General features: G+C 40.7%; 1 protein-coding gene across 1 annotated transcript; it reads right to left on the bottom strand.

The window, feature by feature from the left end:
• Positions 1 to 1,204: 1,204 nt before the first annotated feature.
• Positions 1,205 to 10,414, bottom strand: CNGA4 (cyclic nucleotide gated channel subunit alpha 4). Its single transcript, XM_051987599.1, has 6 exons — positions 9,590 to 10,414; positions 9,243 to 9,344; positions 8,979 to 9,085; positions 5,532 to 6,177; positions 2,894 to 3,243; positions 1,205 to 2,435 (listed from the first exon to the last, which is right to left on the bottom strand). Exons 1-6 carry the CDS (start codon positions 9,649 to 9,651, stop codon positions 2,017 to 2,019), a joined length of 1,686 nt encoding a protein of 561 aa, XP_051843559.1. The 5' UTR covers positions 9,652 to 10,414; the 3' UTR covers positions 1,205 to 2,016.
• Positions 10,415 to 12,733: the final 2,319 nt, after the last annotated feature.

Genomic DNA, 12,733 nt, shown 5'->3' with positions numbered 1-12,733 from the left:
GCTTCTTATGTTGATTGTCAGGTATGGGTTCTCTTCCAGATCTGATATCCTGTGAGTTCAGATGATGAAGGATGACTGACTTTGAGTCCTGACTTTGCCATTAAGCTGTATTTTGATCTTGAGCAAATGACTCCTTCTTGCTTTAGGGTTTTTTTTTCTTTTTACTTAGATGGGGATTGTACCAAAATAATTTCTAAGATTCCTTCTAAATCACATACTTATGATTCTAAAAGTTCAGCACCTATTCTCAGGGAAAGGAGAAAAGGGACAGGAAATAAAAAGGATTTTCTGACACCAGAAACTGGAAAGGAATTCAGTAAAGGTCAAAGAAGTTCTTAATGTCATTATGGCCAGCCCACAGTGAGAATATGTTCTTGGGGATCAGAGAGAAGCCAGAAGAAACCTCAAGGAAAATATTGGTAGAGCAGAAACAAGATGTGGTAGGAAGGAAAAGGTAAGAGATGAGGCCCCAAAGGGAGAGAACTTCTAGAAGAGATCAGGGAATGGAGCTAACACAGGGTGGGTTAAAATTAAGAGATAAGAGAATTAAGAGAAGATAAGAGATTAAGAGAAATTAAGATATAAAAACATTTGAAGTCAGAAGACTATTCTCTAAGACATGGGGGCAAATGGCAAATGGCTGATTTCCCAAATAGATCCTGGCTCCACGAGAACTGTAATATAGTTTTATCATAACCACTGGTCTCAAAAACACTTCAATATTTTTTAAACAGAATATCCTCCACATCCTTGTTTGCCCTAAATTTCCAACAAACTTCTGAGTATTCAGCAATAGTCTTATAGATGAGCTTGAGAGTCAGAACTAGTGACAGCACAAATCATACCTCTAAAGAGGCAGTTCTTTGTGCTGGGTTTGAGATATGAAATGTCAAGACAGAATAATTTTGGGCAGAAGGGTCAGAAGTGAAGGGGATACAGATGGAACAGCTAACTTTGACACTAATATTTCATCTACAGCTTTTACTATGTTTTGCATTCTGTGCTATCTTTAGTTATTGGATTAGATTACCTGGAGAAATTGTTATACCCTCTGGCTTCCATGCCTCCGTCTCCCTATTTTCTAGACTTAAGAGTGGGAGAGTCCTCCTCTAGGCATACTATCCCTCATCTCTATACCCTCCCTTCAGGAAAGCCTTTTTTTTTTTTTTTTTTTTTGTTGCCCCAGAGTCCCAAAGACACTTGAAAAGTTTGAAATACTTTATTGGAATGCAACATGGTCATTATGCATTCAATGCCATTTCTGTTACCTTTACAAAAGCTTGGGGTTTTCTAGAAGGCAAGTTTAGTGATGGTCTCATCTGACTGGAGTGTTGGATTTCTCTGACTGAGAGAAACGTATGCATGAGACTTACTTGGAAGGGTATATGTGGCCTTTTCATGGAAGTACTTTCTCTTTCTGCATAGTAGAAACCTATCTGTGGAAGACTGCAGGTTTTCATGTATGGGGAAGCTGAGAATGATTCACTACTTGTCTTTCCCTTGTAATTTATTTTGCTATTCTCTTCTAAATACTTTGCTTTTTTGGGGAAAAAAAGCATATGCAAATGTGTTCTGGCACACATGTGTTCATGTGGGCATGTGACTGTGATAATCTCTGTAAGAGACTGAGAAGACTGGCATGAATGTGTGTGGGAGCTTCAGTGTATATCCATGGGTTAGCACACAGCCGTGTTTCTATCAGAATTGTCAGTGGCTCACTGGGTGCTACTGAGTGTGAACTGGAAACTAAGTGTGTGGCAGTGCGTAGAGTAGTTGAATGTGTTTTTTTTTTTTTTCATCTTTCTCCTCTTTTGGGGCAAAGAAGAATAACTCTGTCTATAGTTTAATTGTTATGACATGAGGATATTTATAGATACATTTTCCTATATCTCTAGGGCTCCTCTGAGGTTTGTGTCATCCAAAGGCGAAGGTCATAAGGGGTCATCCTAAAGCTGAAGTCAAAAAGGAATGTGTGTGTGTGTGTGTGTGTGTCTGTGTGTGTGTGAGACCTCGAGTCTAAGAAGCCTTTTCCTCTCCACCATCCCCCTCATCATCAGCACCTGCCCCAACCTCCTCAGGAGCTGGCCATTCGCGAGTCTGCCACTCTAGTCGCTCAATACGATAAGCTATCTTAAGGGCGCTGGACTCCAGTTCAGCCAAAAGGCGGGCAAACTTGGTCTGCAGGTCGTCTAGCTGCTGATCAAGACCACGCAGGCGGTTATCCGTAGCTTCCTGCAATGCTATCTCAGCTGCTTCTGCATTTACATCCAGCTTGTTCATCTTAAGCAGGATCTCGCGGCCCTTCTCCTCCATGACAGTCTGAGCTTGTGGGTACTCACTCAGCACTTCTCGAAGGTCTTCCTTACTCAGGCAGAACAGGTCAGAGTAGCCCAGACTCTTGATGTTTGCAGTCCTACGGTTACCAGACATATTCCCTGTGGAGGAATGGCAAGTAGGATACAATTGTATAGAGTGATCCTAGGAATGAGCTGTGAGTAGGTGAATCTAAGATAAAATCCCTTCCCCACAATTAAGCCTCCTCAATTCCTTTAATCCTTTCCTCAGGGTTTAGCCTCCCTCATATCCATTAAAAATTCTTATCTGGTCTGTTCCCAGTCTGTCTACACACTATTTTATTTTCCAAAATATCTGGAAGACAGACCAGTCTCTTTCACCTTCCCTCTCAAGGTCACAACTGGGTCCGCCTGCTTTTCAGATTACTGAATCAAGAGCCCCTTCCTTAGATCTTTTCACCAATCCCCACCCAATACACCCTATATCTTTAAGCCAGATGTGTCTTTCCTAGGGGTCTTTCTAGACTCAGGATCTATTCCCAGATGGAGCCAGGAGTTCCTTTCCTAGGCTACCATTTGAGCCAACCCCCTTTTCCCACCTTTGATATTTATGATGCTGATCTCCCCGAAGTAAAGCCCGGCACCCAGCACTGCATATTGAGTAACACCGTCATCAGCCACTACGGCCAACTGGCCCTCTCGGATGATGTACATTTCACGGCCAATATCGCCCTTACGGCACACGTATTCTCCTGGTGAATAGGTCTGGGGCTGTAGCTTTAGTACGAGCTCCTCCAGGAGGCTGGCCTCACAGTTCTGGAAGATTTGCACACGACTAAGGGTGGGCAGGTGTACAGATACAGCCACCTCAGCCCTCAGGCGCTCAGGCAGGTGCTGCAGAATGGCCACCTCATTCGTCATTTTCTTGTTAATCTGTAGGTGTTGGTACCTAGAGTGATAACAGAAATGGTGGTGGGCCATGGGCAGATGGACTCTTCCCCCTGCCACGGGACTCACACCTTGTTGCCTCTGCTTCATCTCAGATGCTCTGCCTGGCCCAACATTATTTCTCCTTCATGGGCACCAGATCAGATCCTAGCTCCTTCAATAATCATAGAATCTCAGACTATAGAAGCTAATAGTCTCCCCTCAGGTAGCCTAACAAATACTTCAATAAGAATCCCTTCTACAGATGGGGTAATGTGACCAACCTCACCTGGAAGTCCTCCAGCAATAGGAAATGACACCTTTCAAGAAGCTCATTTCTCTTTAAGTTAGCTCTAACTTTTACAAAGTGTGTGATTTTTTTTTTTTTTTACCTAGAACTTAAATCTGCCTCTTTGCAGCTTCTATCCACTGCTCTTAAGGCTGCCAAGCAGAACAAAACTGATTTGTTTTTTATAACACAGATGCTCTTCAGATATTGAAGATGCTGATCATAGGTCCCACAATTCTTTTCTTTAAACACTCCTAGATCCTTCAAACAGTCTCTCTTTTCTGTGAAGCCTTACTGTTTATGCAGGTCAACAACTAATTAATTTTCTTCAACCAATGAGATAATTTATGCAGACCAGTTTCAAAACTTTAAAAAAGTAAAGCAACATTAGCTATTATTACTATTAATCCACGCACAGATCTTCAGACATCTCCCAAGAGCAAAGCCTAGTCTTATCTTTAATCAGGAAACTCTCAGTTTACATGAGAAGTGAAGATTCACATGTATTTGGGCATGTGTGTAGTTTTTCACATGGGAAAGTCTGGGAATCTAACAGTCCCAGGACTCTTTGAAGGACAGGCTCAGTATGGTGGAAGGAGAAATGGATTTGGAATCAGAAACCTCTGTTCCATTTTTGGCTTTATTAATTTTATCTGTAGCAATTTCTTGGGCCAGAGGCTCTTCATCTATAAAATGCAACAAGCATTAATCAAGCATTTACCCTATGCTAGGGACTATGCTAAGCACTTAGAATACAAGAAAAAAGTGAAAAAGGTTCTGGCCCTCAGGAAGCTCAAATGTTAACTGGATGTATATAATTTCTACATTTCTTCCAGTTCTAAACTACTATTTGGAGGTAATAGGGAACCAAGAGAGTTTCTTGAACAGGGCAGTAGAAGCAGGAATTAATCAGATGTTATATTTTAGAAAAATCAGCTTGGTGGGTCACCCTTCTTACCTGGCTCTTCTCTACTTTTCCAACCTTCTTATACCTTCCTTCCTTCCATGAACTACCAACCAGCTACACTGACCCACCTATAGCTTCTTGAAAAAGAAACCCATGTCTAATTATCATGATTATGCAAGATCTGTCTCCCATCCCTGGAAAGCTCTGCCTCCTCACTCTGGTTTTTACTTACTTTGGCTTCCTTCGATACCTTTCCCAGTTTTCCCAGCTGTTAATGTCTCCCTTCATCTAGTCTGTATATATCTCATATGTATCTGATTATTTACATGTTTTATTCCCATTAGAATGAGTTCTCCAAAGATAAAGATTGGTTTTTGTGTGTCTTTATGTCCCTAGTACTTAGTCTGACACATATACATGCTTAATAAGTGTTTTTTGATTGACTCACAGAATCCCAAAATTTCAAGACTAAAAGGGTTAAATAGTCTAGGTCATTCCTAAATAAAAAAAACTCTTCATTAACATCATAGGATTATAGTATTTAGAGTTAGAAAAGCCTTGAGTCCAACTTGTTTTTACAAATGGAGAAATAGAGATCCATAATTATTCAGTTCTATATTCAACTTTACCCTTGTTTCTAAGATCTTAGAATGAATTAGTGAGGCTCAGGCATCTCTAATTCCAAATCCAGTGAATTTTCCACTATAGGACATTGTTTCTCTTTCTCTGACAAATGGTTATCCAGGTTGATATCTCTTCCTTCAGTTTCATGAGAATTCCTGTCTTCCTCTGTATCTCTTTTGCTTTCCTAGTCTCCCATTTTCCCCTTATACTTCTATATTCTTACCACCATGTTTCCAATAATCAATCAAATCCTTTGCTCCCTGTCCCTGAGTACCTCCTCCTTGCTATTGCTGCCTTCCTAACCTCCTTCTTCCTATGGCTGAATTCTAAGCAGTAAAAGTTACTTCATATCTTTCAAAGCATTCCTCTTTTCCAAGAAACATGTTCCAGCAAGTAAGTACTCTCCATAAGACAACAGTCATTGAATCCTCATGGCCAATATCCTCCCCTTAACCCAACATTTTCTACTCTCTCAGCATTAGGCCCTCACCAGTCAATGACTCGACGCTCCAGTCGGCGGTTGACATGCTGCAGCTTCATGTACTTTTTGACAAGTGCATGATCAGGGTAGAAGGCAGCATCAGCTGTGTTCATATTGTAGATGACTGAGCTCATGCTACCCATTATGGTGGCAAAGCCCATGACAGCCAGCAAGAAGTCACCCACCATAAAAAGGTACTCTTCTTCACGGGCTGGCAGGGGGGTGTCACCCACAGTGGTGAGGATGAGGGTAGAGAAGTAGAAGCTGTAGAGGTACTGGCGACGAAGACGTTCAAAGCCGGGCTGTGCTGGGTCAGGGTATACCCAGGCATCTCGCCCAAAGCCCAGGTATCGTGATAATGCAAAATATAGACAGCTATTCCAGTGGATGACAACAAAGATATAGAGCATAAGTTTGGCAATTCGGAAGGCATTGGGATATGCTGTACGGGTCTCTGTTCGGTCAAAGGCCTCAAAAAGGCGTGGAACTCGAAGAAAACGATTGAGCCTCAGGGTAGGTGTGTGGGGGCCCAAGCGCAAGTATGCCAAGTCTGTGGGCACCAGGGACAATATATCCAACAAGAAATTTGATGTCCGCACATAGCGCTGTGAGATCTGACCCTTGTCCAGTACCAAGATGCCCTGTTCCAGGAACCCTGAGGTTAGAAAGGAGTAGCAGAGTTAATTCCAATATTGGAAATACAACAAAGAGAAGATGGTAGAGTGAAGGCAGAAAGCTGTTCCAGTCTCTCTGGAATACCACATGAAACCAAGCCTGGTGGAATGAAAGCTCTTTCCAGTTCAAGACAGATTAGAAAGACTCAAGAAAGGCCTGTCTCACAGGGGTGAAAGGGATGCTCAGCCCAGCTCAGACAGACTTTGGGAAAGCCAGTGAGAGGGTCTGAGTCACAGCCAATCAGCAAATGAGACCCTTAGTCCTGGCTCTGTGGTGAAGCAGACCAGAGGGTGGCCTCCAGTCCTAGCTCAAATTTAAGGCAAATTCCGGGAAACCAGGGTGCTTCCTGGATTAAGCAGGAAAAGCTCTCCCCTGCTGTGAACAAAAGACCATACACAAGGGGCCCCTGTGCTCAAAGCCAAGGCTCAGAATTGCACAGGAAACTTGGGTATTCCCTTTACCCAGGAGCAGAGCTTGACCATAACACTCACAAAAGAGGAAATACAAAAAGGCAAGAGAAGAAAATGATCAAGAAACAGAAAAGGATCTTAACCATAGAAAGCAGAAAATGAGCAAAAAACAAAAAAGAACTTTAACCATAGAAAGCTCCTATGGTGACGAAGAGCAAAACACCAACTCAGATGAAGACAAAATGTCTTCAGAGGTCTCAAGCCCAAAGCTGCTTCTTGGAAGTGTTCATAAAAGATTTTTAAAAGCAAATAAGAGAGGTAGAAGAAAAAATGAGAAAAAGAAATAAGAGGTATACAAGAGAGAGTCAATAGCTTAGAAAAGAAAGGCAAGTCTTTAAAAAACACAATAAGCCAATGCAAAAAAAAAAAAAAAAATCCAATGAAGAAAATAACAACTTAAAAAGTAGAATTAATCAAATAGAAAAAGATGCAAAAACTAACAGGAATATCACATATTAAAAACTAGAATAGGGCAAATGGAAACTAATGATTTTATGAGACATCAAAAATCAGTCAAATAAACTAAAAAGAATGAAAAACTAGAAGAAAATACCTCATTGGAAAAAGAGCTGACCTAGAAAATAGATCCAGGAGAGACAATTTAAAAATTATTGGTCTACCTGAAGGCCATGACCAAAAAGAGAGCCTGGATAGTATCCTTCAAGAGATCAAGGAAAACTGGCCTCATATATTAAAACCAGAGGGGGAAATAGTCATTGAAAGAATTCATCATTCACCTCCACATTATTGCAAAACTCCAAAAATGATAATCTTAAGGAAAAAATACTCCAAGCTGCCAGACAAAAACAATTCAGATGTCAAGGAAAAACAGTCAGGATTATCCAGGATCTGGCAGCTTCTACAATAAAGGATCAGAGGGCTTAGAATATCATATTCTATAAGGCAAAAGACTCGGGGTTATAACCAAGAATTAACTACCCAGAAAAACTGAACATCATCTTTCAGGGGAGGAGATGGATCTTCAATGAAGTAAGAGATTTTTAATAATTTTTATTGGAAAAAAAAATAGAACTAAGTGACAATTTGATTTTCAAACACAGGACTCAAGAAAAATACAGAAAGGTAAACAGGTAGAAAGAAATATATATATATATATATATAATTTAATGGTTAAATTGTCTAGATGGGAAAATGATATCTATAATTCTTGAGAACTCTGTTATTGGGGCAGTTAGAGGGTGAATACATGGACAGGAAGTGGTATGGTTGTGAATGGACTCTGATGGGAAGAAGAAATTAATGGGTAGAAAAATAATTGTACTGGGAGAAGAGGAAAGGGGAGGTATAATGGGACAAATTAGATCACATAAAGAGGCACAAAAGACCTATTACAAAAAAGGGAAAGAAGGGAGGAGGATGAACATTGTCTGAAGCTTTATTTTATCAACTTTGACTCAAAAAGGGAATAACTTAATCCATTCAGTTGGGTATAGAAATTTATCTTATCCTCTAAAAAATAGGAAGAGAAAAGGGAAATAAAATGGAGGATAGAAACACTAGGAGAAAGAGAAAAGAGAAAGGAGGAAGAGTAATACAAAGTAGGGCAGGTAAGGAGGTTAGAGAAGTTACTACTAAGAAGGGACAAAGTGGAAAGAAAGAACAAAAGTATACACAGGGGAGAAAATAGGATGCAGGAAAATACAAAAGTTAGTAATCGTAACTATCAATGTGAATGGGATGAACCTTCCCATAAAACAGAAGCAAAAATCAGAATGGATTAAAAAAAAATAGAATTCTACCATAAAAATAATAAAGGAAATGCAACAAAGAGCCAGAGTGGGGCTCATACAAATTTTCAAGGTTGATAGAGGGATTAGCAGGCTTCAGTGAGATTAATGGGGAAGTCATCTGGGTCTTTTTAACCTTTTACAATATTTAATAATTGATCCCAGTACCATGCCTTTGTAGGGGTTATCTCTTAAGTTAGAATGCACTCCCTCTATACCTCTGCCTCTTTACATCCTTACTTTCCCACAGATCTTAGCTGAGGTGCTGCTTCCTACCTGAAGCCATCCTCAACCCACCTAATTATTAGTGTTCTCTCCCTGCTCAAAATGTCTTATATTTAATTATCTGTCCACAAGTTACTTATTATCAGATTAATGCTCCCCCCAATAGAAAGTATATTCTTTGGGGTCTGAGCTTGGTTTTGTGTCCCAATGCCTTATACACAGTAGGTACTTGATAAATATTTGTTGAATTGAGTCATAGGAGTAGAGGGTTTGGTAGGATAGATCAACTGGAATCAAAGGGTTGGGAGTAGAAGAACCTAGGTTAGGATATCACTTACCAGTGTGGAAGCGCACAACAATGTCCATTAAGTAGAGCAGGTCACTTATATAGTCCAGGACCAGCCAGACCATCAAGTATCCATGCTGGAGGTCTGGGAAGCAGGCTCTGGGGATAAAGGAGGGGATATTTTGAGAGGGACCTGGCTTCAGGATCTATTCCTCCCAGAATCTCCCAAAGCAGAACAAGAAAGCCCCCTTTCCCCTTCTTCCACATCCTTAGATTTTGCCAAGTGCCTTTTTGTGCCCTTATTTTTTCTTCTTACCTGCATACAAGAATTATGAGGTTGTACATGACTGGGAATACCATAGTGTTGAGCCACCAATAATACTTGTCTCCTGATGGATCCAAAACAGGCACTGACTTCCTGGAGGTGGTAAAGGGGGAGTTTTAGAGTATGACCATTCTAAAAGGTCCCCAGAAAGAGAGAATTATGGGACTGTAGGCTTGGTGTTGTTTGTGGAAACAAATTCCCTTCCCCTCCCTCATCCCCCAAGTATTTGGGCTCTGAGCACCCTCCTTCCCATTATACTTTTAATACTTTGTTCAACTACAGTATTTTCAACTTTTCTTTCTAATACATACACATCTTAGGGTCCCCTCCCCTCTCACCTAGGTTTGGAAGGTGCCTGAGGAGATGATTCTTTGGTATTCACTTTGGATTCTTGACTCATGTTGTTGGAGTCTAGGTCTGGCTACAGTATCTGTGGGAGGAGAAGGATGATTCTGGAATAACAAAGATTCCACCAGGTCTATGGGAATAAAATAATTTTGTGGAATAGTGATTAAGGATTGTGTTGGTTCAGTGGAGATAGGTAATCTGAGAGGATAAGGAGGCTCAAGTTCCTAAGAGAATAGAAAATTCTAAGGGAAAGTCAGTTTTGGGGGGAGGCTTCTGCATAGTTAGTGGAAAGTCTGTGGAACTGAAGAAGTTCAGAGGAAATCAGTGAGAAAGAATATATGAGTTGGTGGGGAGAGAAAAAAGATTCTGAAAGGTTGATGAGAAAAGAACATTTTGGGATAAGGTATATAGGAGGAAGATTAATAGAGAAAATTTGGGGGATCCTGTGGAAGATTTGGGGGAACACGTGGGGAGGGAAGGCTGATTTTGAGGATTTATGGAGAGGGGAGTGCATCTCTGAAAGTAAGAGGAAAATACTAAAGGCCAGTAAAAGGCTAAGAAGAAAAACTGGGGGAAACAGTGAGAGGAAGAATTCTAGGGAAACAGCATAGGAGGAAGAATTTTGAGGCATCTATGAGAGTAAATAATTCTCATTTTCTTTTCTTTTAAAAATGTTTTTGAGAAAATAATTCTTAATGGTGGAGGTCTTGTGGGAAAAAAGATTGTGGGCAAGTCATAGAGGTGTGTATAGTATAAGGGCTGAGGAGAAATTAGATCCCAAGGGGCTTATAAGAAGAAAAGAAATCATGTGTGTATGAGAGAGAGAGAGATAGAGAGAGAGAGAAAGAGAGAGAGAGAGATTTGAGATTTGAGATTTTCTATAGAAGGATAGAGGAAAACAATATCCTGTAGGCTGTTCCAGAGTGGGTGGGTGGGGGGTAAGGGGTTCGGGGGGGTGTAAAAATTCCCAAATTGGCAGGATATAAATGGTTTGGGAGGATGCTTTTGGGAGTTTTTACATGGGAAAGATTTTTAGGAAGTTTATGGTGGTTATGGGAGGGAAGAAGTTGATTCTGGAGAATGATCTATGAGAAGTAGGGGAATTCTGAGTAGGTTTTATGGGAAGAAGATTGTTGGGAAAGGCAAAATAAGGGATAAAGGAAGACTGTAGGTATTTGAAAGGAAGAAAGATTCAGGAAGTGTTTGACGTGAGGAATCAGGGATGGATCTGGGGAAGAAAAGGAAGATTCTCAAGTGTGGGAGGTTTGAGAGAGAAGATATGGGATTTAAAAGGGATATGTCAGTGTGGCATAGCAGAAAGAGCATAGAGTTGGATCAAGGAGACCTGAATTAAATACCGTCTTTGTTATTTTCTACCTGTGTGATCTTGGACAAACCCCTTAGTCTCTTTGGTCCTCAGATTCTTCATCTGTAAACTTAAAGAGTTGGACTAAATGAGAGGTATTAACGTTATGGTCTGTAAAATTCCTAAGTACAGCCTGAACCAGATTAATATGTAATTGAAAAATATCAAACAAAATAAGTAAAAATAACAACATAATGTTCATTTGTGATTTTCTAAGGCAATATGAGACCTGTGGGGATCTGTTCCTATTTGAGTTTGATTCCATTGGGCTAAATGACTAAAATCTTTTTCAGTTCTAAATTCTGTTATTTTATAATTTTAGGAGGGTTGCATATAGGAGGACTAGGGTGGGGAGAAATTTGAGGGTTTTGGTGGGGGAAGACAAAGAAAATCCTGGTGGAGTTTGGAGAAAGAGGAGGTGGGAAGAGGAAGATTCTTGTAAAGTAAGAGTATGGGGAAGTAGTTTTCTCATATCAATAGGCTTAAAAATATAGCAGAGTGTTAAAGTTGAGTCCCTTAGCTTCAGTTTCCTCATGTGTATCACCTGTATCACATTTTATTGTAAAGCTTAAAAAATAATGGATTTTAAAAGGAAAAATGTTCCCAGGAGAATGTTATTAGCTCTTCGAAGTTAGGGATAGCTAGGTAGCATAGTGGGTAGAGTTTTAGACAGAGTTGATAAGGGCCTGGAAGACCTGAATGCAAATCCAGCCTCATGACACATCCTCCTTGTGTGCCCCTAGGCAAGCCATTTAACCTCTGTCCTATAAAATTGGGATAATAATAGCACCTATGTCCCAGAATTATTGTGCAGATCAAATCTAATACTTAGCACAGTCCTTAGCACATATCATATAAATAATGATTGTTCCCTTCCCAAAGTCCTAGTCCTAGTCCTTAGCATGAAGGTGCTTAATGGTTGTTGAATTAGCATGAAGGTGCTTAATGGTTGTTGAATTGTTTCTAGTGCAGAAAAAAGTTCTCTATATGGAAAGAAAGGAGTCTGGGTGGGAAATTTCTGAGGTAGGATCCTTTGGGAAGAAGTCTGGGAGATTATGTGGGGAAGAAGATTCTAAGTGGTTGTTGAGAAAATAGGATTCTGAGATTGGGGAGAGGAAAGGAAGATTGGCTACGTGGATGCTATAAGAGAAGGATTCAGACAGCTTTGTGGAGAGAATTTTTATCTGTAAATGAAGGGAAGAACATAGTGAGGCATAGGATCTGTGAAAAGATTTTGTAGGTCAGGAAGGTAGGAAAAAAACGGTGGAGGAATCAAGAAAACTCTGGGAAAGGAAATTCTGTTAATTTCTGGGGAAGATTTTAGGTTGGTGGGGAAGAAGATGCTGGGGAATCGTAAAAGATGGAGATTTTGGGATTTCTGGAAGGGAAAAGATATTGGTGGGGAGAGGATGTTGGAGATTGTGAAGAATGTAAGATTCCGGGATTTCGGGAGAGAAGATATGTAGAGAAGAGACGTTATGGACTAGAAGAATGGAAGATTCTGGGATTTCTGCATGGTGGGAAAGGTTTAGAAGATGTTGGAAGGGGGAAGCAGGAGATTGTGAAAGATGTAGGATTCTGGGAGTCTGAAATGGGGAGGATGATTCTGTGGGTAGGAAGCAGAAGAAAGATTCCAAGGGTTCGCCTGGAGAGGATTCTAGGGGTAGGTATAGGAGAGAGGGATTCTCCAGCTCCTAGCTAGGGGTGGGTGGGCAAGGGCAGGGGGAGATTCCCCGGGGTCTCACTGGCCGCGGCTCTTCAGGTGATC

Source organism: Antechinus flavipes, chromosome 3 (assembly GCF_016432865.1).
Source record: "Antechinus flavipes isolate AdamAnt ecotype Samford, QLD, Australia chromosome 3, AdamAnt_v2, whole genome shotgun sequence".
In the NCBI taxonomy this organism is placed as follows: domain Eukaryota; kingdom Metazoa; phylum Chordata; class Mammalia; order Dasyuromorphia; family Dasyuridae; genus Antechinus; species Antechinus flavipes.
Note: the sequence above shows the minus strand (reverse complement) of the source record. Positions and strands in the feature narration are given on the sequence as shown.

Excerpts from the sequence above, each read along its gene's own strand:
- CNGA4 (XM_051987599.1), bottom strand. The coding sequence starts at position 9,651 with ATGAGTCAAGAATCCAAAGTGAATACCAAAGAATCATCTCCTCAGGCA. Across the intron at positions 9,086-9,242 it reads CTCATAATTCTTGTATGCAG|AGCCTGCTTCCCAGACCTCC; the intron begins GTAAGAAGAAAA and ends CTTTATCCCCAG. Across the intron at positions 3,244-5,531 it reads GAGCGTCGAGTCATTGACTG|GTACCAACACCTACAGATTA; the intron begins GTGAGGGCCTAA and ends TTATCACTCTAG.